Source organism: Trichosurus vulpecula, chromosome 2 (genome assembly GCF_011100635.1).
Source record: "Trichosurus vulpecula isolate mTriVul1 chromosome 2, mTriVul1.pri, whole genome shotgun sequence".
Taxonomy (NCBI): Eukaryota; Metazoa; Chordata; class Mammalia; order Diprotodontia; family Phalangeridae; genus Trichosurus; species Trichosurus vulpecula.
Genome location: NC_050574.1, coordinates 7,327,824 through 7,355,669, shown reverse-complemented (window position 1 = coordinate 7,355,669; position 27,846 = coordinate 7,327,824). Strand labels below are relative to the sequence as shown.

At 42.0% G+C, this 27,846-nt stretch overlaps 1 protein-coding gene and 1 long non-coding RNA gene across 2 annotated transcripts; both read right to left on the bottom strand.

Annotated features, from left to right (window-relative positions):
• Positions 1-4,434: 4,434 nt before the first annotated feature.
• Positions 4,435-6,111, bottom strand: LOC118836175 (zinc finger protein OZF-like). Its single transcript, XM_036743535.1, has 2 exons — positions 4,897-6,111; positions 4,435-4,659 (listed from the first exon to the last, which is right to left on the bottom strand). Exons 1-2 carry the CDS (start codon positions 6,109-6,111, stop codon positions 4,435-4,437), a joined length of 1,440 nt encoding a protein of 479 aa, XP_036599430.1.
• Positions 6,112-6,155: 44 nt separating this feature from the next.
• On the bottom strand, positions 6,156-23,935 carry LOC118838132. The gene is made up of 5 exons (XR_005009590.1): positions 23,851-23,935; positions 17,432-17,558; positions 12,594-12,663; positions 10,696-10,822; positions 6,156-6,191 (listed from the first exon to the last, which is right to left on the bottom strand). It is a non-coding gene; the product is annotated as an uncharacterized LOC118838132 (long non-coding RNA).
• Between the last annotated feature and the right edge of the window lie 3,911 nt (positions 23,936-27,846).

Genomic DNA, 27,846 nt, shown 5'->3' with positions numbered 1-27,846 from the left:
TCTGCTCTTTTTCTCATAAATATCTGAATGTCCGTCACTTGTCCTTTTGTTCCATTCCAGATCAGACTCAGCTTTGCTGACTGACTTATTTTTGTGCACAACTGCAGCACCCTTGCTCTATGAGATATAATGTCCCAAGCCCTATAGTCTTTTAATGTAGAAGCTGCTAGGTCTTGTGTCATCTGATTCTAGCCCCACAGTATTTACATCCTGTTACTGTAAGTTTGCATTTTGTTATCACTTTCAGGGGCAATTTTCCTTAATATGTCTTGAAATATTGTATCTAGACCCTTAATTCGATCATACCTTTCAGGTAGTGTAACAATTCTTAACTTGTGTCTCTTTGATCTGTTCTCCTTATCATCTGTTTCTCTAATGATTCTTTTCACATTCACTTCCACTTTTCATTCTTTTAGTGTTTAGTATTTCTTGGTGTCTTATAACATCATTAGCTTCATCTCACCCAATTCTATGTATTAAGAAGTTATTTTCCTTCTTAAGGTTTTGGATCTGTTTTTCTAAATAGTTGATTTGCTTTTCATAATTTCCTTGATTTCCTGTTCTGCTGTTGTTTTTGCCCCCTAATGTTTCCTCAGTCCCTCATTTGATTTTTGAAATCCTTTTTAAGTTCTTCAAAGAACTCTTTTTGGGCCTGTGACCATTTGAAACTCCAGTCTCTGCCTCTGAAAAGGACTCCAGATCTTTATCGCCAGCTACCTGAATGATGGTAAGTTATTTCACTTGAAAATGCTGAAAGCCAAGACCAAAGTGGATGGAGAGTTGGTGCACACAGAAGAATGTGCTGTCACATCAGCTTCTGAGGCTGAGATAGCACAGAGTATGAATCAATTCTCTGCTGATTGAACACCAAAAAAAGAAAGGAAATGGTCCTTACCCAGGGACAGCAAATTCTGGATATTTTCTAGCATGACCTCCTTGTACAGCTCTTTCTGAGAATGGTCCAAGAGGCACCACTCCTCCTCAGTGAAGTTCACTACCACATCCTTGAAGGTCACCAACTCCTAAACCATCAAAATCACATGATTTAGAGCTGAAAGAGAGACGCCAGAATTCATCTGGTCGAACTTCACCAACTTAGAAGAGGAAACTGAGGCACAGAGAAGGGATTTGCCTAAAGCTCATATAAGCTTTATGAGTACCATAGCCGGCACTTGATATCAGTCATTAAAAGCCCAGTGGAATATGGAGAAAAGCATTTTATATTTGAAGTGACAATAATGTTGGAATAATAAAAGCTGGAATAACGACCTATTATTAAATGTTTCTCCCAATAGAATTAGGGAAAATTGTGTTCAGAAAGACACAAGGACATCTGGAATTCCTCCCCACCAGAAGAGTCATTAGAGACATATTGAGAAAACTGAAAGAAGACATTGTGAAAAGCTGGTAAGTACTGTGTATTCTTTGGGGGTTTGAGGGGATTGAACAGTGATACTGAGGAAAGATCAAAGAACAGGAAACATCTAGTAGATTTCCTTAGAGTTGGAAATAAAGTCTTAATTAGATGAAAGTATGAAAAGGATTCTAAAGAGACATCACTCACAATGTGGCCTCAGCTGAGTGCAATGAGGCTGTTTCCAGCCAAGGGAAGAAGAATTCTCTATTCTTATACTGAGGGGTTCAGATAACACTGGCTATGATGTGTCATGTGCAAAAGCATCTGTGGTCCTTGCTTTATGATTGCTTGCAGATGCTCAAGGAATATAGTCATTCATTGTGTTATTTAATCATAGAGAAATGAAAGTAACTTATGTGAGGAAAAGAGGGTTCCTTGATTCAGTACAAATGTAATGTTTTATGAGCTGGGGGCGAGGATTGAGATAACGCATAAGAGACACAGTGACTCAAGTACATAGGTGATCAGGAATGAAGAGACAGACTGATGGATATCATAGAAGAGAGTGGGGACATCTGTAAAGTCTTTGATACTTGGGTGGGCTCATCTATTTATCCAAACTGTGACATGTAGAACACATGTTCAGTCAGTGCACTTGGCATTCAATGCTCTTCCATTTCACTTTCTTCCATTTCTAGCAGAAGGATGAATAACTGTTTCAGTTTTTATGTTAGAGCAATTCTCTTTCATGGAGTTAAAAATCTCTTTTCCCTTTCTGTCATTTTTATTCTATTTAAAACATCCCATCTCTATAGATTTTTCTTTAGATTCCCAACTTGGTCAGAATTAGGAACCCAAGAAAGACACCATATCTTCTGAAGCTTTGAGACTTTACACACAAAGTGTGACACTCCTTTGACCCCCTGCTTCCTCTGGCTAATCAAATCATACACAAGGTCAGTGTATAGAACACAAAATCCAGACAATGCTAATGGCATATAGTGTATCTGACATAAAACAAAGTAATACAGGCAATAAGCCTCAGGACACAAAATCTTTTCCCACCGGTCTGAACTCCCTTCTCACAGGACATCACAGTCAGCTGATCAAGGCTGGGACAAGGACCTTTGGCACATGCACAGATGCCCTGATGAGCAAAACGGCTTGGATTCAGGTCACAGCCAAAGGCTTGGGGTCCTCAAGCCTGTGCCTCAGTCATAGAGAAGCTGCTTCTGTCTTTTGAGCTCCATGAGTGCTGACCCAGGCTTCCCCTAGGTTTGGGCTCCTGCACTTTCTCCACCACTGGCCACTATTCATACACTGCAGGTGATTAAATGTTTTTGCTGTTCTTCAGATGTTTTAGTCATGTCAGACTCCTCATGGCCCCATTTAGGGTTTTCCTGGAAGAGATATTTGAGGGGTTTGCCCTTTCCTTCTCCAACTGAGGAAACTGTCCCTAAACAGGGTGAAGTGACTGGCCCAGGGTCACACAGCTAGTAGGTGTCTGAGGCCAGATTTGAATTCAGGAACACTGAGTGTTCCTGACTCCAGGGCAGGTGCATTAACCACTGTACCACCTAAGTGCCCCCCATTTACTGATGAATAAATGTATGCACCCTAAGGCTAAATTTCATAATGGTCATTGGTGCAAGTCATGGGCTTTATGGTCCTGGCTGATGGTCCCTATCTCTTCTCCAGGGAGAGGACCATAATACCAGAAGGTTCTAAAGGAACTAAACTGGGTATCCTTGATGGGGTACAGTCTCTGGGAACCCCCTTGAACTCTCCTTGAATCTTCCCACTTGATCTGGCCTTCCCCTGAAGCCATAAGCCTTTCCCTACTGCTAGGCCTAAATCTCTACCTAGTCTAGCCCTCTTTTCTCAAGCTGCTTCCCACCCTTGATCCCAACAAAATCCCACTCTCTTGTTTCTTGGAGTCTTGACCTCTAGTTGACCCAGTCCCATCAAGATCCTCCTTAGACTCCTCAAGGCCCTCCCTAAACCCCTCCTCTAGTCACCTCAGACTACTTGACCACCCCTCAATCCCTCCCACAATCTTTCCATATATAAGCTCCATCTTGCCTCCATGAAGGCACTGTAAAAACAATTTGGCTAGCAGCTGTTCCAGGGTGTAAGACCCAACAATACCAGCATACAGGAGCTGCCAGCACAGGTTCTTTTGATCTGCTTTACTAAGGAAAGTCACGTTAAGGGGTTAACAATCTTAGTTTAATCCAACATACAAATATCATTCACTTAGTTCAGGAGGAAAAGGTAGCAACATGAACTTCTGAGCAAGTACAAACTAATTACAAACACACACAATATAAACAGACCAAATCACAATTCAGTTATCAGGAAAGTATCAACATCTGCCTCATATCTTTCCTTATTCTAGTCCAGCCTCAAAGCCATTTCCCTAATGTGCAAGTCTGACCATGTCAACCCCCTCTCCCACTCCATAAACTCCAGTGGCTCCCTATTGCTTCCAGGAGCATATACGAAATGCTCTGCTTGGCATCCAACACCCTGCCTAATTTAGCCCTCTGCTACCTTTCCAGCCTACTCACACCTTTCTCCCCTACATGTACTCTTCAGTCTTGTGACACTAGTCTCATGGAGGTTTCACTCACACGACTCTCCACCTCTCAGACCCTCCAGCTTGGAGATCTGTGTGAAAGCCATTCCACACTGATTGCATTCATAGGGTTTCTCTTCAGTGTGGATCCTCTGAAGTACAAGAATGGAGTTGTGTGTGGAAGCTTATCCACACAGATTACATTCATAAGGCTTCCCTGCATGGTGGATTTTCTGCTGTTCAGCAAGATTACCCCTTTCTGTGAAAGCCTTTCCACACTGATTACATTCATAAGGCCTCTCTCCATTGTGGAGTCTCTGATGTGCAGAAAGATGGGAGCTGAGTGTGAAAGGCTTTCCATATTCATTGCATTCATAGGGTTTCTCTCCAGTATGGATTCTCTGATGAACAGCAAGACTGTAGTGGTGTGAAAATCTTTCCACATTCATTGCATTCATGGGGGTTCTCTCCAGTATGGATTCTCTGATGAACAGCAAGACTAGCTGTGTGTGAAAATCTTTCTACATTCATTGGGTTTCTCTCCATGGTGGATTTTCTGATGTCTAGTAAGATTGGACCTTTGTGTGTAAGCCTTTCCACACTGATTACATTCATAAAGCTTCTCTCCACGGTGGATTATCTGATGTGCCGTAAGATCCGACCTTTGTGTGAAAGCCTTTCCACATCCATTGCATTCATAGAGTTTCTCTCCAGTGTGGATATTCTGATGTGCAGCAAGACTGTAGCTGTATCTGAAAGTCTTTCCACATTCATTGCATTCATAGGGGTTCTCTCCAGTATGGATTCTCTGATGAAGAGCAAGACTGTAGCTGTATGTGAAAATCTTTCTACATTCATTGCATTCATAGGGTTTCTCTCCACGGTGGATTTTCTGATGTCTAGTAAGATTGCACCTTTGTGTGAAAGCCTTTCCACACTGATTACATTCATAAGGCTTCTCTCCAGAGTGGATTTTCTGATGTTTAGTAAGATTGCACCTTACGGTGAAAGCCTTTCCACACTGATTACATTCATAAGGATTCTCTCCATGGTGGATTTTCTGATGTGCAGTAAGCTTGCCCCTTTGTGTGAAAGCCTTTCCACACTGATGACATTCATAAGGCTTCTCTCCACGGTGGATTTTCTGATGTGTACTAAGATTGTACCTTTGTGTGAAAGCCTTTCCACACTGATTACATTCATAAGGCTTCTCTCCACGGTGGATTTTCTGATGTGTAGTAAGATTGGACCTTTGTGTGAAAGCCTTTCCACACTGATGACATTCATAAGGCTTCTCTCCACGGTGGATTTTCTGATGTGCAGCAAGAATGGAGGTGTACATGAAAGTCTTTCCACATTCACTGCATTCATAGGGTTTCTCTCCACGGTGGATTTTCTGATGTGTAGTAAGATTGGACCTTTCTGTGAAAGCCTTTCCACACTGATTACATTCATAAGGCTTCTCTCCAAGGTGGATTTTCTGATGTGCAGCAAGACTGGAGCTGTACGTGAAAGTCTTTCCACATTCACTGCATTCATAGGGTTTCTCTCCATGGTGGATTTTCTGATGTGCAGTAAGCTTGCCCCTTTGTGTGAAAGGCTTTCCACACTGATTACATTCATAAGCCTTCTCTCCACGGTGGATTTTCTGATGTGCAATAAAACTGGATCTCTGTGTGAAAGTTTTTCCACATTGATGACACTCATTAAGTTTCTCTCCAGTGTGGATTCTCTGAATTTCCCACTTTTTGTATTCAACAGATTCCTTTCTAACACGAATTTGCTGTTGTATACTGTGCTCAGAGTTCTGACTCACAGCCTTCCCACCTTCGTTACTTACAGAAAGCATTTCCTCAGTATCACTTTTCTGATGTTCACTGATGTCTGAACGCCAGCTCACAGCCATCTCCCACTGATTACCGGGACACATTTGCATTTCAGCAGCCTTCTCCACAGACTGAAAAAACTTTTCATGTTCTATAAAGCACTTCCTATATTCAATGTCTGGAGGACAGTCATTCCCTGAGGTCATTTTCTTACAGTGATTTAGGATAGAAGACTGTCTGAATCGCTTTCCAATTTCATCCAAGTCACAGTCACTCTTTGGGTTTTTATCTACTTTGAGACAAAAGTCATGAATTTCTCTCAAACTGAAGTTCCAGGGAGCATCACTCATGAATCTCTGTAGGTCATATTCTTCCATAAAAAGGCACACCTTTGTAGGCATCTCATTTACTTCAAACTTGGTCTCTACATCTGAAGAAAACAAACACCATATAGACAGAAAATGATATACACATATCAAAATATGTAATAGCAATGGTTACTGAAGATTTATGCAGTTCATGACCTCGTCACCATTCTAAAGGCAATAAAACTTCATGGATGTACTCTTGGAGCAAACACTGGCATTAAATAGACCGTGTCACTGTAAGGAGAAGAGATACACTGGATGTGAAAGTGACAAAGGAGATGTGGGCCAAAGAGTGCTGGACCCATCAGAGACTAAACATTCATATTCAACAAAAGCAGCAGCCCCAAGTCAAGTGACTAGAAGAATTAATGTCAACAGCAAAGAGTGACTCCATGGGAGAGCAATTTGTTGCTAACTTGGAGAGAAGGCTGAGCTCAAACAGGGTTTTCAATATTCCAGCAGGAAAGGAGTGGCCACCTTTTAAAGATTTCCTGTACAGTATCATATTAACTCATCTGGGCCAGAACACTCATAAATATCTAAACTGGTTTTGATGAAAATCATAGGGAAATTCAGAAGGTACTAAATAAAAAATGAGAACTCAACAGGGGGACGAGTAGGTTACCTCATCCACCCTGAAGAAAGCCATATTTAACTCCACCATATCCAAAGCATTTCATGATGCCCTGAAGGCTGTGTGGTTTCTCCTTCATTCTGAAAGAGGACCAGGACTTCTGGAAGGTGATGTGACGACTTGCATTTAAATTGCATTCAAGTGAAAGAGAGTGGTGCAAAGTAACCAACTCACTTTCGCCTCCAGAACCCTCTGGATTCAGTGGTCAAATATAGATCAGGAGAATGGAGATGGCCCATGATGCAGTGTGACACCTTGGTCTTTTAAAGCTAAGGTCTTTCCAGCTTCTCACTTTGATTGAGGCAATGCCCATTCAGTGATTAGGCCTTTTTAAGAAGTGGGTAAAAGGATGGCCCCTTTAATAAAAAAAAAAAAAATCAAACTTTGATAGGAAGACGCTCAGAGTCACTGGCCTAAGGAGAAACAATTGCTATCCACATTCACTCTGAGCCAGCAGGACCATCCCCCCGCCAACACTGGGTCTGAGATTGTGTGGTTGTGGTTTGTCCTGTGCTCTCCAGGAGGACCATGACATCAGGAACATGATGCCATGACTTGCAACTGAACTGGATATAAGTGAGGGAAGGCTATGCCAAGTCAGCAGCCTAATTTTCTCCTCCACAGCCCTCTGGGTCCAGTGGCCAGAAACAGATCTGAACTGGAGATGTCCCAGCCCCTGAAAGCTATTTGTGAGCCAAAGACCTATCCACTTAGGGGGCATCTCAGTGCTAATGGAACCATATTAATTAGTTGTAAGGACATGATCCTGGAGAGTTGGGCTGAACACTTCTATAGTATTCTCAGGAGACCATTCTCAACCCCTGCTGGAGCTACTGTCCATTTACCTCAGGTTACACTCAATCCCTCTCAAGCCATTCACCAATTCATGGGCATCCGCACAACTTACAATCATTGGTATCAAGAAGACATCTACTATAAGTATTTTAAAATATTTTGCTTTCTGTTTTCCTTAATCATCTTGCAAAGCAGACCTAAGAATAGTATGAGAGGACCAAGGGGTAGACACCATTTAATTATTTGGGCATTATACAGGTTATTCTGCAAACCTGATGGATCAGGTCAGAGTTCCATCAACAGTGAATTAGTGTTCCAGATATTCCACATCTCCTCCAACATTTGTCCCTGTCCCCTTCTATCATTGTAGCCCGACAGGTATAAGATGATATCTCAAGATTCTTTCACATTTGACCTAGGTCTTCAAATATTTGAGATATAAGACCTTTATCTGAAAAACTGTCTATAATTCCTCCCCCTCTAAATTTTCTGCTTTTCCTACACTGCTTTTATTTGTCCAAAACCTTTGTTATTTAATGTCATAGAAAATCATTCATTTTGTGCCTCACCATGCTATCTCTTTTTTAGGCATAAATTGTTTACCTCTCCATAATTCTGACTAGTAATATGTTCCACCACATTCTTTTAATTTCCTATGATGTCTCCTGTATATCTAGGTCATGTGTCCATTTGGACATTATTTTGGTAAATGGAGTATATTAGTCTCTTTCCAATTTCTGATAGACTACTTCCCAGCTTTCCTCACAATTTTCACCAAATCAGGAATTCTTATCACAAAACCTTGACAACATTTTCCAAACCCAAAGTTATTCTGTTCTACTCATCTACCTTTCCATCTCTTAGCTCATGCCAGATAGCTTTTTTACTATTATCATTAGTTTTGCTTTTGTTTCATGCTGGCAATTCATGTGACTTTACCTTATATCCTCCTACTTTGCTAAAATAATTGTTTCAATAAACTTTTTAGTTGAGTCTTTGCAATTTTCCATGGATATTACCGAATCATCCACAAAGAGATATTTTTATTACCTCATTCCCTAGTCTGATTGCTTCTATTCCTTTTCTTCCTCTTATTCATATTTTAGGATTTCCAACACAATATTGAATAATATTGGTGACAACATCCACTTCTGTTGACTCTTGGTGCTTACTGGCAAGGTTGCTAACTTCTCCCCATTACAAGTAACTCTTGCTGACAGTTTTGAGGGAAGTGCTTTTTAACAATTTTAGGAAAAATCTATTTTCCCTATATTTTCAGGTGTTCTTAATAGAAATGAGTACTCTACTGTACCAAAAGCTTTTGATTTGGCTACTGGTATAGTCATATGATTATTGTTATTGATCTAACAGATCACGTGTATTACTTTCCTTAGGTTATTCCATCCCTATATTCCTGCTAGAAATCCCAACGGGTCACAATGTATAATCCTTGCAATATATTGTTGTAATCTCCTAGCTAGTATTGTATTTAGGATTTTGGCATCCATAGACATTAATGAAATTGGTCTATGATGTTTCCTTTTTTATTTTTCCTAATTTCAATATCAGTATCATATTTGTTTCATAAAAGCACTTTGGTAGTTCACCTTCTTTATCTATTTTTTTCCCAATCATATATTTAATACTGGAATCAGCTGACCTTTACATGTTTTGTAGAATTCCCTTGCAAATCCATCTGGTCCTGCTGCTTTATTCTTAGGAAGCTCATTTGTGGCCAGTTCAATTTCTTTTTCTAACTCAAGATGACCTAAGTATTTTTTTTTTCCTGATAATCCCCTGAGAATAATGTTCTAGCACTACCTGCCCTCCACTCCCATATGCTTCCTCTGTATCACTTCTTCCTTTCAGGACTTATAAGTGTGTAATAACTTCTCCATTTTACTCTCCCTATCCAATATTATTTTTTTAGAATCAACCCATAATACACAGCTCAGGTTAAGCTTTTCTTTCCAACTACCCAAGTAATGATGACATTCTTAAGGTCACTGATAACACCTAACTTTATAAAAAGAAAACAAGTTGACCTGATTAAGTCCCTTATAACTGGTCTTTAATTTTTATCTTATATTTATCCGGGATTATCCATGTCCAATTTGCAATTGAATCCTGCTCTTTTTCTCACAAATACCTGAATATCTTTCAGTTCATTATTCTATTTTTTTCATTCAGGATTACACTCAGCTTTGCTAAGTGACTTGTTTTTGTTCACAACCACAGCTCCCTTGCTCTATGAAATATAATGTCCCAAGCCCTATAGTCTTTTAATGTAGAAGCTGTGAGGTCTTGCCTTATCTTGATGCTAGTGCCACAGTATTTACATCCTGTTCTTCTTGTTGCTTCTAGTATTTCCTACTTAATTTGGGAGCTTCAGAACTTGGCTTTAATGTTACTGCAAATTTTCATTTTATCACTTTCAGGGGCAAATTTCCTTAATGTCTTGGAATATTTCATCTAGACCCTTAATTGGATCATACCAGTCAGGTAGTATAACTCTTAACTTGAGTCTCCTTGATCTAATCTGCATATCATTTGTTTTTCTAATGAATCTTTCCACATTTACTTCTACTTTTTCATTCCTTCAGTGTTCAGTCTTTCTTGGTGCCTTATAATGTCATTAGCTTCATCTCACCCAATTCTGCATTTTAAGAGGTTACTATGGTTCTTAAGTTTTTGGATCTGTTTTTCTAGTTAGTTGACTTTCTGGTCATCATTTTCTTAATTTCCTGTTCTGCTGTTGTTTTTTCCCCTAATTTTTCCTCAGTCCATCATTTCATTTTTAAATATTTATTAATTTCTTCCAAGAACTCCTTTTGGGCCTGAGACCACTTGAAATTTCTCTTTGAAGTAGGAGTGTTTTTTTTTTATTTTAACGCCAGTTTCTTTCTCTGAAAAGGACCCCAGATCTTTATCTCCAGCTACCTGAATGATGGTAAGTTATTTAACTTAATGCTGAAAGCCAAGACCAAAGAAGATGGAGAGTTAGTGCATACAGAAGATTGTGCTGTCATGTCAGTTTTTGAGGATGAGATGGGACAGAGTATGAATCAATTCTCTGCTGATTGTAAAAATTTTGACCTGGCAATTAACACCAAGAAAAGAAAGGAAATGGTCCTTACCCAGGGACAGCAGATTCTGGATATTTTCCAGCATGACCTCTATGTACAGCTTTTTCTGAGAATGGTCCAAGAGGCACCACTCCTCCTCAGTGAAGTCCACAACCACATCCTTGAAGGTCACCAACTCCTAAACCATCAAAATCACATGATTTAGAGCTGAAAGACAGACTCCAGAATTCATCTAGTCCAACCTTCATCAACTTAGAAGAGGAAACTGAAGCCCAGAAAAGGGATTTGCTTAAAACTCATATAACCTTTATGACTGTCAGAGCCAGCACTTGAAATCACTTATTAAGAAACTAATGGAATATGGAGGAAAGCATTTTACATTTGAAATGAGAATCATGTTGGAGTAATAAAAGCTGGAAAACTTTCCTACTACTAAACGTTTCTCCCAGCAGAATCAAGGTAAACTTATGTATTCTGTCAGTGAGATCTAAGCATCTGTAGAGAAAGAGACAAGGTCATCTGAAATTCCTCCCCACCAGAAGAGTCATCAGTGACACATAAGAAAACTGAAAGAAGCCACTGTGAAAAGCTGGTAAGTTCTGTGTTTTGTTTGGGAGTTGGGGGGGACTGAAGAGTAAAACTGAGGAAAGGAAAAGAAAAAGCAAAGATCTAGTAAATTTCCTTAGAGTTAGAAATAAAGCCTTAATGAGACGAAAGTATGAAAAGGATTCTCAAGAGACATTACTCACGATGTGGCCTCAAGTGAGTGGAATGAGGCTTTTTCCAGCCAAGTGAAGAAGTTCTCTGTTCTTATACAGAGGGCTTCAGATGACACTGGCTACGATGTGTCACGGGCAAAAGCATCTGCAGCCCTTGCTTTATGATTGTTTGTAGTTGTTCAAGGAACATAGTCATTCATCGTATTATTTAATCATAGAGAAATGAACGTAAGTATGTGAGGAAAGGAGGGTTCCTTCATTCAGTACAAATGTAATGTTTTGTGAATTGTGGTTGGAGATTGAGCTAATGCATAAGAGAGACACTGACACTATTTATGAAAATCAAATTATTTCAACATGCAGCTAGAACTCAAGAACACTGGTGATCAGGAAAGAAGAGGCAGACTGATGGATATCATAGAAGAGAGTGGGGACATCTGTAAGCCTTTGATACATGGGGTATGGGGGGCTCATCTATTTATCCAACCTACTACATGTAGAACCCATGTTCAGCCAATGCACTTGTCATTCGACGCTCTTCCATTTCATTCTCTTCCATTTCTAGCAGAAGCATGAGTCACTTTTTCAGTTTTTCTTTTATTTCAGAGCAATTCTCTTTCATGGAGGTAAAAATCTCTTTTCCCTTTTTCTCATTTTGATTCTATTTAAAACATCTTATTTATCTTATATTTATAATCTTGATTTTGCTTTTAGCTTCCTTTATTTCAATTATCAAACATTTGACCAAATAAAGAATTTATTAGATCTTTCCTGATTTTTTTAGGTTCCCAAAAATCTACAAAAATTGCTGTTACTGAATACAATAATACCAATCCTTCTCAGGGTGCCTCCCATCCATACTGTATAGAGCTTGTTTAGACGTAGCTAATGACTGATATGTTCTTTCCCCATTAGACGGCAGGGACTGCTTTTTTTTTCAACCTTCCTTTGCATCCTCAGTAGGTTAGCACAGTACTTTTCACAGAGCGGCCACTTTCTAAATGCTTATTGACTTGACCTAAGACATGGCAAATGAGAGGGATTCAGAGAGACCTGGGAAGGCTTGTGGGGCCTGAGGCAGGAGGAAATGAGCAGGACCAGGAGGACGATTTCTGCTCTGCTGACAGCACTGCAAAGGACAACCTACATCTAAGAGGATAAAGCTTCCTTGGCTCTCTTGGATTCCAGGTTTGCTGATGCTGGTAAGGTCTGTGGATGGATTGCACTCACCTGGGATGAGGGTGTCAGGGTGGCAGGGGCCATTTCCTCTGGTTCTAGGCGTTGGGCTCTACAAGCTGACCTGGGAAGAGAGAAGAATCTCAGAATGGAAGAGACATTGTCTTTACCTCGTCTCCCTAGTATGGATGCCGACCTGCCAGGAATGACAGAGGTTGAGATCTCAGAAGGGTGACAAAGGCCCTAGTCAGCCTTCAGGGGAGAGACTCCACCTTAGCAGGAGGGCAGCAAGGAGGGTGAGGCTTGGAAGAGAGCTTGGTCTGAGCAGGAAGAGGACATGCCAGCCTCTCTAACTCCTTCCCTTGGACCTCATGCCCCTCCACCACCCTCCTGCAGAGACCCAAGAGGCAGAAGGGACTTTGGATCCCATATGGGATGACACCAATCAGAGGCTCAATGACCCCAGATGCAGAGCTCTGTCTGCCCCTCATACTTTGGGTGAGATATGCAGGTCAGGTCACTGTGACCCAATGGTAAAAGTGGTGATGGCACCATAAGACCTTTAGGATGTGACAGGGAGCCTGGACAAGTAGCAGGGGCAACCCCCAGAGCCAGGACTTGGAGGGAAGCCTGGTCTTGGCAAGCCTGGAAGATAGTTAACAAGAGGTCAGTGGGGGAATCTGAGGTCCAAAGGAAAGGGCAGACAGCAGAAGTGGGGTTGTGAGGAGGGGCCCTTGTTCAGACCTACCCGGCACCTGCATCTGCAGAGCTGGCTCCCAGAAAGCAGAGAGGTCAGCACTGAGGGAAGAAGGCAGAGAGGTCACAGATCCTAGGGCTTTCACTTCCAGGTAGCTTATTCTGGGTGGGCCCTCCCTGTGACAGGAGTCCTGCCCTGCCCTCCTCTACCTACCCCTTCCCTCCCAAGGTTCCAATGTCCCTCCCCTCCCTCCTGCCCTGGGCCACCACCCACCAGCCTAGTCATCTCTGAGCTTGTGCCTCCCCCACTGCTCCACCCCTCTCTCCCTCCCTCCCTTACCCAGCTCTGAGACTTCAACCCTACTAAGTAGAATCTCCTGCTCTCCCAGCTCTCCCCCTGCTGCCCCTTCTTACCCACAAGGACTTGCCTGTCCTACATCCCTCTGGGTTCTCCCACCCAATCCCCTCCCCTGATTCCATCCTCCCTCAGGCCTCCCCCTTCTCTGCAACTAGGGCGCAGACCTGCCCAACCCCATTGAACTCTCCTCCAAACTGAAGACATTTACTACCTTGGTCCATCTCCATTCTTGACCTTCCATACCCCAATCCAAACACTGAGGTGATGTTTCCCCCTTTCTCGATTTTATTTCCTTGTTCCTATTTTCTATGAGATGTTCTCTCACTGGAAGACATCAGGATCCTAATGAGGAGCTGAGGTCAGGACAGCAGGAGACCTGGTCCCAGTGCACATGTTAGAGCTGACATTATAACTTTTCTCTACTGATATAAACCTTCACATTTGCCTCTATGACAAGAAGTTTGGCTGGTACCTGATTAAGCAACTGCAACCCATCTCTGGGAGGTCCCACTATTTCCCTTTTCACCCTCAAAACCCAGGTTCTAATGGGAAGGGGAGAGGTGCAGAAAGCAGGAAGTGTTGGTCCTGGGGCACACAGATGTCAGGAAATTAGGAGGGAGGCCACAAAGGGACTGGGGTGAGACTGCTGGTCAGGGTGGGGGTGAGGGGTGGGAGACCTCCATAATCCAGCACTGAATCCTTAATGATCATTATGGCATTTTTTTTTACAAAGTAAAGACAGTTCCCACCGTTCAGGACCTTTTCTAGTCCCAAAGAGTGGTGGGCAGAGAGGGGCTCTATGGCTGTGCTTGGGAATGGGGCCTTAGGTCATAGATTGTCACTCAAAAACCTGGTACTGCAGCAGAGTAGGTATTGATCTTGGTATCTGTTAGCTGAACTGGAAAAGAGAGGGAAAGTTTGGGGACGACAATGAGGGCAAAAGAAGGAAGAGACACAGAGGAAAATATAGATATATACTGTAGACCCCTCCCCAAAGCATTTTGAAACCTCCCTACCCACCCAGAAAGACCAAAGAAAGGGTGGGAGACAAAGCCCAGAAACTGCCTCAGATCTGACAGATTAAGATATAGTTGTGGTGTGGGTATGGTTGAATGAACACTCAGGCACACTTCTAGCACAACCAAGAAGTGCCCTTTAAATGAACAGCCCTACAGTCATAAATTGAGTCTCCAATTCGGTTGCACTGTTACAGATCTCTCCTCCCTTCTCTATTGGTTCCCCACAGGAATCTAATTGCCTGGGGAATCGGAGCAGGGGAGAAAGTTGGTGGTCGGATGAGGATTCATTCAGGTCCCCAAAATGTGTTGGAAGGATTCTCCCAATTAGGCCTGGGCCCCAGCATGGGCTGGGGTTCTGTCCAAGGTAGGACAGCAGCACGGAACCAGGAAATTGAGAGGGGACAGATATGGTTTAACAGGCTGGAGTCCACGTTTCAAGTGGCCAGCTCTAAAAGGACTCTAAGCTGAGCCAAGAGGGGCCTCAGAGCTCCAGGCCCTTATTTTGTCTGAAGAAACAAGGCTCAGAATGGTCAGTGACTGGCCCATGGACACAGGGGCATTAAGGAACAGCCTGGATTCTAGCCTGGGTCACAGAGTTACACCAGTAGGGAACTCCAAGATCATTTTCTGACCTCCATCCTACTCTCACCTTACATGAGGGTTTTTGGTTTTTTTTTTTCTGAGCATTCACAGGAATGCACATATATCTGAAACCTGAAAGGTCAGCAAGTCCACCCTCTCATTTTACAGAAGAGAACACGGAGGCTCAGGGACTTAGCAGCCAAGGTTAAGTGGGAAGAGCCTGGAGTCAGTTAGACCTCAGAGAATCCTCCCTCTGACATGTCCTGGCTAAGACTCTGGGAATCTCACTGCACCTCTCAGCCTCAGTTCCCTCATTTGTCAAATGGGGATGACAGCCCCTTTCTGGCAGGGCTGTTGTGAGGATCAAGGAGATCACACATGTAAAGCACTGTATACAGTCTGGTAGTGGGACTGGGGAAGCTGGATTCGAATCCAAATCCTGATTTCAAACACAGGGCTCTTCCCTGCCTCTACCAGGCAGCCTCTCAGCATGGGGGAGGGAACAGGCTGCTGAAGTTTTCTCTTGGGAGGAAAGGAGAAGGATTCTTGTGGGGGAGGGCATAAGACAAAGGGATTATGAAAAATGAAAAAACTCCTGGTTCCAAGGTGGTCTATGTACAAAAAGAGGTGGGGGGAGGGCAGAGAGCTGCCAGGCCACCCAGGCTAGGGTTTGGGAGGGGGTTGGGGGGGTCACCTGAGATCCAGACATACTTTCTCTGACCAAAGATTCCAGGTCCTCTGATGTCTTCTCCATCAGGCAAAAGAATGGAATGAAGACAGAGACTGACTGCTCCATGGAATCTGTCCTCCAACCTTCCAGAGCTCCCAATATTTATCTCTCTTCTCCCTCCACCCCTTTGTTTTCAGAGCCAGGGCAACTAGGATTTGGTTCCTCTCTACCCTGCCTCCTCCCAGCCTAGGTATGTGGGGGTGTGGTAGGGGGAGGGCCTTATGTCCAAAGCTTCCATTATCCAGCCAGGGTTAGTTAAGTGGCCTGGGCTCAGTGCTACTGTTGCTGCCCCAATAATGCAGAAATGCCTCCAAGTAAAGATTCCTCTTTCCTTTTTGTGGGGAATCTGATCACAGTTCACCCCCCTCAGACTGAATCAGATTTATACCTCCCCAGAGATATCAGTTATTCGTCTCTGCTTCAGAAGAGACAAAGACCTGTAGCCTGCCTCATATCTGTCCTCATTCTAGTCTAGCCTCAAAGGCATTTTTCTAAAGTACAGGTCTGACCATGTCAGCCCCTTCTCCCACTCAATAAACTCCAGTGGCTCCCTACTGCTTCCAGGAGCAAATACAAAATGCTCTCCTTGGCACCCAAAGCCCTGCCTAATTTAGCCCTCTGCTACACTTCCTGCCTTCTCACACCTTTCTCCCCCTATGTACTCTTCAGTCTGGTGACACTGGTCTCCTGGAGGTTTCATTCATAAGACCTTCCAGCTCTCAGACCTTCCACCTCTCAGCTCCCAGGATTTTCTCTGGCTGTCCCCAAGACTGGCACACTCTCCCTCCTCTGCTCTAACCACTCACCTTCCTGGCTCCCTTTAAGGCCCAGTTAAAATCCCCTCTTCTACAGGAAGCTTCTCCAACCACTCTTCCCTCCACTGTTAGTTATTTCCTGTTTATCCTCTAAAAATCTCACAGTGTAAGCATTTACATTTTGTCTCCCCCAGGTGACTGTGTGCTGCCTAAGGGCAGGGACTGTCCTTTGTCTCTTTTTGTATCCCTGGTGCTTAGCCCTGTGCCTGACACATTGTTGTAGGTCAGTCTTGTTTGACTCTCCCTTACCCTGTGGACCACAACCCACCAACAGTGTCCACAGTATTTCCTGGCAAATAATCTGGGGTGCTTTGCCATTTCCTTCTCCAATGGACTAAGGTCAACAGAGTTAAGTGACATACCTAGGGTCACACACTAGTAAGGATGGGGAAGGACAGAGATGGGCAAGGGCTTCTACTAAGAACAAGGTAGGGATTCCAGAGATGAATTATCAATGAAGAAAAGTATGGCCTTCCTCTAGTGATGGCTCATTCTATGAATAAATACAGGGCAATGAAGGATTATGACTCAGAACACCAAGTGAAAAGTGAAACTTTGTGAATTCTTGCAGGAACATGACTGTGGACTCAATGAAGCTTCTGAGGCTGAGATGCAACAAATCAATTCTCTGCTGCTTCTATTGCTTTTGGCCTAATAATTAACACCAAGGAAAGGAAGGAATTGGTCCTTACCTAGGGACAGCAGGTTCTGGATATTCTCCAGCATGACCTCCTTGTAAAGCTCTTCCTGAGAATGGTACAAGAGGCACGACTCCTCCTCAGGAAAGTCCACGATCACATCCCTGAATGTCACCAACTCCTAAACCATCAAAAGTCACATGATTTAGCCAATACCAGGTAGTTTGGATGACTGCTGCTCTGTAGTACAGTTTAATATCTGGTATGGCTAGGCCACCTTCTCTAGCATTTCTTTTCATCAATACCTTAGATATTCTAGACCTCTTGTTCTTCCAGATGAATTTTGTTATTATTTTGTCCAGCTCTGTAAAATAATTTTTTGGTTAGTGGGAAAAGCTGTAGGAGTGGAAGGAGTTCATGGTCCCGCCACTGCCCACGGGGCGGCGGAGGTGGGGCAGCTACAGCTGCAGTTGCTTCAGGCCCCAGGCCCACCTGGTGGGAGGAATTAAGTGGTGGATCAGAACAGGAGTGCACAGCCTGCTGAAGATCTAAGCCCAGTCCAGGAAGGGGGTTCTTGTGGCAGAGCAGGCCCATCCTCCCCAAACGTGGAACATAGAACTCTTTAGTCTACAAGCAGTCATACCCAGCTGAAAACCTCAAGGGTCAAGTTAGTTGGGTGGGAATATGGCCAGGCAGCGAAAACGCACCCAGATTTAGTCTCAGACTTTGGATTCTTTCTTTGGTGACAAAGAAGACCAAAACATACAGCCTAAAGAAGTCAACAAAGTGCAAGAGCCTACACCAAAAGTCTCCAAGAAAAACATGAACTGGTCCCAGGCCATGGAAGAGCTCAAACAGGATTTGGAAAAGCAAGTTAGAGAAGTAGAGGAAAAATTGGGAAGAGAAATGAGAAGGACACGAGAAAACCATGAAAAACAAGTCAATGATTTGCTAAAGGAGACCCAAAAAAATACTGAAAAATACACTGAAGAAAACAACACCTTAAAAAATAGACTAACTCAGATTCCTCTGATTCTATGTTGGGATGGCAAGCAGGGTGGGATTTTTTGACTTTGTTTTTTCTTTAGTAGTACTTCTCAGTATTAAGGCAAACAAGTGCCTTTGATAAGTCTTGCCTTTCAAATGTAACAGCAAGCAAAGTGGGACTTTCTGTTGTCTTTTGTTCTGGAGTGCTTCTCAGAGTGGGAAGTAATGAAGTGCCTTGGAGTCCTTTATTTCAAGAGTCTTTGATGATGCTTAAGTTACAAGAAAGTCTAAGTCACATGAATTTGAGTCACATAGTAGTGATGCCCTCTGACCCTGAAAAAGGGTATATGTACTGTGAGGTTAGCATTTAGCTTGGGGCTCTCACTCACTGGAAGAGCATCCTGTGATTTGACCACACACAACTCTGCGTAGCCATCATGGAGCCCCCAGCTTTGAAAACCCAGACGTTGGTGCTTCTCTCTGGTAACTATGTGTGTAACGTCACATGTTGTGGTTGGGTCATTCAGTGGTGTCCAACTGTTCATGATCCCATGGACATAGCGCATGGGATTTTCTTGGCAGAGATGCTGGAGTGGTTTGCCATTTCATTCTCTAGTGTGGTCCTATTTTCCAGATGAGAAACTGAAGCAAACAGGGTAAAGTGACTTGTCCAGGGTCACACAGCTAGGTAATGTCTGAGGCCAGATTTGTAGTCAGGTATTCCTGACTCCAGGGCCAGCACTTTATCAACTGCACCCTCTAGCAGCCTCTGACAGTCAAGCATTTTAAGAATAATTGGACAGTCATCAGAGAGATGAGAAAAGCAACCCCAGATGGCAATCCTTAGAATTTTTGAGCACTCCTCAGGTAATTCAGATTAGACCACAACTGCCCTCCATGTTTTCTGGTTGCAGGTTCTCAAATTGTCATATGATCAGTGGGAAGCCTCTCTCATCTCTATCAACAGAGGACCCCAATTAGGACAACTGAGTGGAAGTTCTGTCCCCCACAACCTATAGACCCCCACTCTATGTCCATCCAGCCTCAGGGACACAGGTGAGATGGCTTGTCTTCTCTGGAGATATCAGACACCCTATTGCCCAGAATTCCCAGGAATATTTGTCTGATGAGAATGGGGAGGGGGGGGGCGGTTGAGAAGGAAACTTCTATGAACTGGTTTCATTTCCTTGCTCTGCAGAAGCTCGCAATTACAACCAAAATAAAGGACCAGAAAGTCCTGTCCATGTTGGCCATTACAGCTTCACAAATGCCGTACCCCCGCCCACCCCCGCTTCCCACAAATATGTAACGGGGCGAGTTATAGCCAACCCCTGCCCTCCTTGCACCTCTGCACCCAGGGCCTGCTGATATAAACTTGGGGCTCTGGGATATGGGAGGAACAGGATGGGGCCAGGAGGAAGGGTCTCGCCTTTGTTACCCATGTGCCAATTCCAGGTCTTTGTCCGGACTTGCCTGACCCCATGGCACTTCCTGTTCCTTTGTCTGGACCTGCCTGAGCACATGGCACTTCTGGTTCTTTATGTGGATTAGCCTGACCGCAGGGAGCTTCAGGAGAGGGCAGGAAAAGAAGGAGAGCAGAGTAGGCGGAATCAGGGCAGTCCTAGTGCCTATGTAACCAAAGTACGTAACCAAAGCTATAAAAGTTTGCTGCCAACCTGAATAAATCAGAGTCACTACCCACCTCGGCTCCCGCCTCATTCATTGTCCCCAAGATCACAGTCTTTGCTGGACAAAGGCCTGGGTGTTGGGGTGGGGGTGGGGTAGCAGACCACAACACAAATATGGTATTGATATTCAAATCAACAAGAATTAAGAGAAGAAGAATTATAGACCAAATTCATTAGTGTATATGGAAGCAAAGATTCTAAATAAAATACTAGCTAGGGGATTACAACAATATAATACAAAGATTCTACATTGTGACCAACTGGGATTTATGCCAGGGATGCAGGGATGAGTTAACCTAAGGGAAATTATTCGTGTGACCTATATCAATAATAAAAAAATCATATGAATATATCAACTGCTGAAGAATACGTTTTGATAAAAATCAATACTTATTTCTACTAAAAAAAACACTTGAAAGTATAGGCAAAAGTGCATTTTATGTTAAATCAATAAAACAAATTTATCTACAACCATCAGCAAGCATTACTTGTAATGGTGTTAAGCTAGAAGTCTTCACAGTAAGATCTAACGTTCAAGGATGGCCACTGTCACCAATATTACTTAATACTGTATTGGAAATCTAGGAATAGCAATGAGAGAAGAAAAAGAAATAGAAGGAATCAGACCAGGGAATGAGGTAATAAAAATATGTCTTTTTATGGACGATATGATGATATCCATGGAAAATCTCAAAGACTCAATTAAAAAGTTGGTTGAAACAATAATTTTAGCAAAGTAGCAGGATATAATGTAAACTCACATAAATCATCAATATTCCTATAGATTACCAGCAAAACCTTGCAAGAAGAGATAATAAGAGATACCCCATTTAAAATAAGTCTAGACAAACCCAGGAACTACATTAGTATAAATATAAAAAATGTGATACAAATAAAATCAGATTTAAATAATTAGAGGGATATTAAATCTTCATGGGTTGGCATGGCAAATAGAATAATGACAATGTTTCTTCACCTAATTTATATCTTCAATGCTATCCCAAATGAATTATTAAAACCTTATTTTATTGACTTAGAAAAAAAATAATAAAATTTATTTGGAAGAACAAAAGGTCAAGAACATGAAAAGAACTAATAAAAGAGTAATGTAAAGAGAAAAAAAAATAGCAGAACCCAATCTTAAAACTGTATTATAAGGCAGTAATTATCAAAAGTATCTTCTACTGGCTAAGAACTAGAAAGGCATATAAATGGAACCTAGCAGACATATAATTTACAGCAGCAAATGAAAAAAGGAAACTTCTATTTGACAAGTGCAACACTGAAGATTTGGGGATAGGAATTCATTATCTGGTAAAAATTGTAGGGAAAACCAGAAGGAAATATGGCAGAAATTATGCATGGACCAACATTTTACATTATTTATCAAGTTAAGGTAAAAATGGATACATGAGCTAAATCTTAAGAGATATTACAAGAAAATTTGAAGATTATGGAACATGTTAATTATTAGACTCATGGATACTAGAACAATTCATGGATAAATTAGATATGGAAGAGAGTAGGGGGTTAAATAGATAATTTTGATCAGGTCAAATTAAAAAGGTTTTGTACAAATTAAAACAATGTAATGATGATCAGAAGGAAAGCAGAAAATTGGTGGAGGGGATAAAGTTCTCATATCTCAAATGTACAAAATGAATAAAGATCTTTGCAAAACCTGTAAGAGTATGAGTCATTCCCCAATTAAGAAATGATCAAAGGATATGGACAGGCAGTTTTCCAATGCAGAAATCGAAACAATTTATAATCAAATTAAAAAATGCTCTAAATCATTGTTGAGTACAGAAATGCAAATTAAAACAAACTTGAGATATCATTTTACACCTGTGAGGTTGGCTAAAATGACTGAAAAGGAAGGTGACAAATGTTGGAGAGGATGTGGTAAATTGGGACACTAATTCATTGTGAAATGATACTGGTGCCCAGAAACTCTCTTCCACCCTTCCTTCTTAGCTTTGGAATCTTATGAACCCACAAACTACCATCAACTCAATCACAAAGTGTTAAGTTGACATCTGTAAGGATGTGTATGCCATTACAGTATTGTCTGGTGACCCAGGCAATGCTGAAGGGATGCAGAAAGTCCTAGACTATCACCATGCCGCGGGCGCCCCACACCAGCACAATGAAAATCAAGACCTTTGCCCCACCTGAGCATAAATATCCTATCCACTTTGGAGTTTCCATCCTGGCCTCCTTCCACCTTCCAACAGATGTGGATCAGCAAGCAGGGGTATGATGAATCTGGGCCCTACATTTTCTACCGCAAATGCTTCTGAATGGACGGTGAGTTTTTTAATGGTTTTTTTTTGTTCTAGTCATAGAGTGTGACATGATGAATGCCACTCTCCTGAAAAAATGATATAGGCATGACTTTTGGAGGGGAGGGCACTTGACTAAACATTTAAAAACTGAAAAGGTGATGGTGATGAGTACTCTCAAGTATGTATGGATGGATGGATGTAAGGAAGTATGTTGGAGGTAAACATCCTCAATGATCTACTGTGGTCTTAAGGACTCAGATGGCACATTTTTACAAGGATCATTCCAAACATGGTATAATGCATTGTTACAGAGAGTTACTTGCTTCTAGGAAGGCTGTCCTGCTCCACAAAAAGGAGCTATTTAAGATAAATGTAAAGCAAGGAGAGAAGGATGGGGTGGGGGAGGTGCTAGTACATGCCTTACCTGTAAAGCTTGGGGGGAAAAATCTTTCTATCTTCTGCCTTAATATTCTTTTTTTTTTAACTGCCACAGGGTAAATGAAAGGTCCCCTAAATTCCTTCCCTGCCATCATCACAAATGGAAAGGAAGATTTTACAGTCTCTCCAAGAGTATTATGAGGTTGGTGACAGTACTTGGGGGAGAGAAGGAGATGTACTTGTTCACTGATCTAAGACCAGGTCAAATGAAAGCAGGCACTTTAAATGTTTCCTTTTTGGCTTCTCAGTCATTCCTTGAACCACTTGCTAACTTACATCACGGGTAGTTATAAATAGGAAGCCTGATGTCCTTCCTTTCAAAGGGCTAGTTTAGAGGAAAACATAATCCAGTGGGGATTTAGTTGTCGTTTTAAAACAATCCTGCTATCTTTACCAGTCCATTTCATGAGATTTTAACCTTACTTTTGCCAATTTAGTCCATTTCAAAACAACTTCATCGAAGCAGAGTTATAAAACTTAAAAAGTCTAATTTAAACGAACAGATTCCCCATTACACTTACTGAATTGTGAATTCACCAAATTAAATATACATGTTTAGTTATTAATGGCAATGACTTAAAAATCTCAACTTGCACGAGGGCTGTTAGGTGCTAATATTTCAAATTTCAGGATCCAATATTAGCAATGTACTCGTGCTTTGTGCTTGAAGGAGGCAGGAAAGATCCTGAAACAATCCGCAGATTCTCTTTTGTTCTCTCAAAATACCAGGTTTTTATGCCCATATATACACGCCACATACTCTTTCTCATTTGGCCGTTTGTAGTCTGAGCACCCTCTACAACACGTGCACGGACTTGGCTCACTTTTACACCTTCCTATAATGCCATGTCCTCTGGAGGGCCCGGACATTTAAGAGGCCTGCGCGGAGCTCTGCACTGCACCACCATCCTACAGCCGGATCTCTTCTGCCGCTGGGAAGGGAAGTTTACACAAGTTCCCTACGTCCAGGCTTTCAGGTGCCTTTCCCAGGACCCAGAACTGCGGGAGCAGTGTAGGGAGCCCCTACTTAAACTGACTCCAGCAAAGGGGAAACAGAACGAACCTGACCTACCTGATGACCCCCTTCTTTCAGACCCACGACCTTCGGCTCCGGGAGCCCCTACACAGCCTCGCGTCTCTACCGCTCCTCTTGTCAGTCCCTTCGGCAACACGTGGACCTTACCAGGAAGCTAGGGGGCCTCTACAGGATGTCCCGCCCCCTTATCCGCCGGTACCTCCCGCCCATTGGTCCCCCAAACCTCCATTTCCAGGGCCTTTACCGCCAGGAGCGCTTCCGGACTCCATTTCCCAGGAGGCCTTGAAATTACCTGCCCCGCCTGCTCCTTGGTCTCCTCGACCTCCGCAGCCGGACTCGATTTCCCAGAATCCCCTGCTCCCTAGTCCTCCCCTTACAAGAGGTGGAACTCCCTATCTCCCACCACCCCACTCTCCTGATTCGTGGGTTCCCGCCAATCGCTTTTGCCGGAAGTAGCAGATTCCAATCTCTGATCTTGGTCAGGTTAAGAAAAAACTTGGCCGTTTTATTCAGAAAATCCCACCCAGTTTGTAGAGGGTTTTAAAGTGATCCCCCTCCAGTTTGAGCTATCCTGAGGAGACGTTAATATCATCCTGTCCTCCTGCTGCACCATTGAGGAAAAGAAGAGGATCTGGGATTTAGCCCAAAAGTTTGGGGATGATCTGGCTGTGTCCTCTCCCACCAGGCACCCCTAGGGAGCTGTGGCTGTACTGAGTGCTGATGCTGTGTGGAATTATGGAATAAATCAGGAAAAGTCTAATAAATTCTTTATGTGCTCAGAGGTTTGATAATAGAAATAAAGGAAACTAAAAGTAAAATCGAGATTATATGGGCAGCTAGGTGGCGCAGTAAGTAGAGCACTAGCCCTGAAGTCCGGAGGACCTGACTTCAAAGCCGGCTCAGACACTTGACACACTTACTAGCTGTGTGACCTTGGGCAAGTCACTTAACCCCAATTGCACTGCAAATTCCCCTGCAAAAAATTGAAATAAAATGAAATCGACATTATAAATGAGATAAAAGAGATGTTTAAAATAGAATCAAAATGACAAAAAGTGAGAAGAGATTTTTACCTCCATGAAAGAGAATTGCTCTGAAATAAAAGAAAAACTGAAAAAGTGACTCATCTTTCTGCTAGAAATGGAAGAGAATGAAATAGAAGAGCGTCGAATGCCAAGTGCATTGGCTGAATGTGTGTTCTACATGTAGTAGGTTGGATAAATAGATGAGCCCCTCACTCATGTATCAAAGGATTTCAGGTGTCCCCAATGTCTTGTATATCATCCATCAGTCTGCCTCTTCATTCCTGATCACCAATGTTCTTTAGTTCTAGCTGCGTATTGGAATAATTTATTTTTCATAGTGTTAGTGTCTCTCTTATGCATTAGCTCAATCTCCAATCCCAGCTCATAAAATATTCCTACTTAATCAAGGAACCCTCCATTCCTCACAGAGTTACTTTCTTTCTCTATGATTAAATAATACAATGAATGAATATATGCCTTGAACAACTGCAAGCAATCATAAAGCAAGGACCGCAGATGCTTTTGATGATGACACATCATAGCTAGTGTCATCTGAACCCCTCAGTATAAGAACAGAGAACTCTTCACTTGGCTGCAAAGAGACTCATTCCTCTCAGTTAAGGCCAGCTTCTGGGTAGTCTCTCTTTAGAATCCTTTTCGTACTTTCATCTAATTAAGACTTTATTTCCAACTCTAAGGAAATTTACAAGATCATTCCTTTTTCTTTGTTCTTTCCTCAGTATCACTGTAAAATTCTCCCCTCCCCCTGCCCAAGAATGCACAGTACTTACCAGCTTTTCACAATGTTTTCTTTGAATTTTCCTTTTATAATTAAGATTTTTTAAATTTTAATTTGACAACCCTCAGTTCCTGAGTTCCAAATTTTCTTCCCCTCACTTCCCTTTCCCTCCCCAACAAGATGGCAAGGAGTTCTATATATGTTGTACATACACCTGCACATTAAACTTATTTACACAATAGTCAAGATGTAAAGAAGAATTATGACCAATGGAATGAATCATGGGAAAGAAGAAAGAAAACCAAAAAAGGAGGGAACAAAAACGAGGGAGCAAATAGTTGGCCTCAATCTGCATTCAGACTCCATAGTTCTTTCTCTGGACTTAGATAGCTCTTTCCATCACGAGTCCTTTGGAGTTATCTTTCAACCTTGTTTTGCTGGGAAGAGCCAAGTCTATCAAAGTTAGTCATAACCAAAGCAATACATCTGTGGTTGTGTACAATGTTCCCCTGGTTCTACTCCACTCACTCAGCATCATATCGTGTAGGTCTTTCCAGGTTGTTATGAAGTCTATGTCTTCCACATTTCTTATCGCAAATTAGAATTCCATTACATTCATATACCATAACTTGTTTAGCCATTCCGCAATTGATGGACATCCCCTTGATTTCCAATTCTTTGCTACCACAAAAAGAACGGCTATATTTTTGTATATACAGGTCCCTTTCCCACTTGTGTGATCTCTTTGGGATAGAACCCTAGAAGTGGTATTGTGGGGTCAAAGGGTATGAACATTTTTGTAGCCCTTTGGGCATAGTTCCAAATTGCTCTCCAGAATGGCTGGATCAGTTCACAACTCTACAAATAATGTAGCAGTGTTCCAATTTTCCCACATCCCCTCCAGAATTTATCGTTTTCCTGTTTTGTCATGTTAGGCAATCTGACAGGAGAGATGTGGTACCTAAGAGTTGCTTTGATTTGCATTTCTCTAATCAATAGTGATTTGGAGCATTTTTTCATATGCCTATAGATATGTTTCATTTCTTCCTCTGCAAACTGCCTGTTCATATCCTTGGACCATTTCTCCATTAGGGAATGTGTTGTACTCCTATACATTTGGTTCAGTTCCCTGTGTATTTTAGATAGGAGGCCTTTATCAGAGATACTACTGGTAAATAGTTTCTCCCAATTTTCTGTTTCCCTCCTAATCTTTGTTGCATTGACTTGGTTTATACAAAAACTTTCCAATGTAACATAATCAAAATGATTCATTTTGCATTTTGTAATGCTCTCTATGTCTAGATGGGTCATGAATTCTTTCCTTGCCCATAAATCTGACAGGTAAACTATTCCTTGCTTTCCCAAATTGCTTATACTATCAGCCTTTATTTCTAAATCATGAACCAATTTTTACTTATTTTGGTATATGGTATAACATTATTAATCTACACCCAGTTTCTGCCATACCATTTTCCAATTTTCCCAGCAGCTTTTGTGAAATAGTGAATTCTTAGCCCAGAAGCTGGATTCTTTGGGTTTATTAAAGTGGAGATTGCTATAGTTATTGACTACTGAGTCTTGTGTACCTAACCTATTCCACTGATCCACCACTCTGTTTCTTAGGAAACAATTGCCATTGTCACCAATATTATTCCATGTTTTACTGGAAAACCTAGAATAGCAATAAGCGAAGAAAGAGGAATAGAATCAATCAGACAAGGAAATGAGGTAATAAAAAATAGCTCTTTTGCAGATAAAATGTTGATATCCATGGAAAATCCCAAGACTCAACTAAAAAGTTTGTTGAAACAAATTTTTTACAAAGTAGCAGGATATAATGTAAACTCACATAAATCATCAGTATTCCTATATATCAGGGCTGTCCAAAAAGTGGCCCATGGGCCACATGTGGCCCACAGTGTGATTTATGCGGTCCTATACCAGCAGAGAAATTTATATCAATGCTTTAGTAAAGGAAGCCAAGCCACCACGGAGGTCTCACTAAAATGGCAAATCAAAACATATTGTCTGTTGTTTCAATAAAAACCTAAGGTTGGACAGCCCTGCCATATATCACCAAGAAAACCCTGCAAGAAGAGATAGTAAGAGGTACTGTATTTGAGACAAGGTATGGGGAACACATGGCCTTGAGACCACGTGTGACCCTAGAGCTGGGTCCTCAAGTGTAACCCTTTCACTGAATCCAAACATCACATAACAAATCCCTTTTATAAAAGGATTTGTAATGTAAAACTTGGACTCAATCAA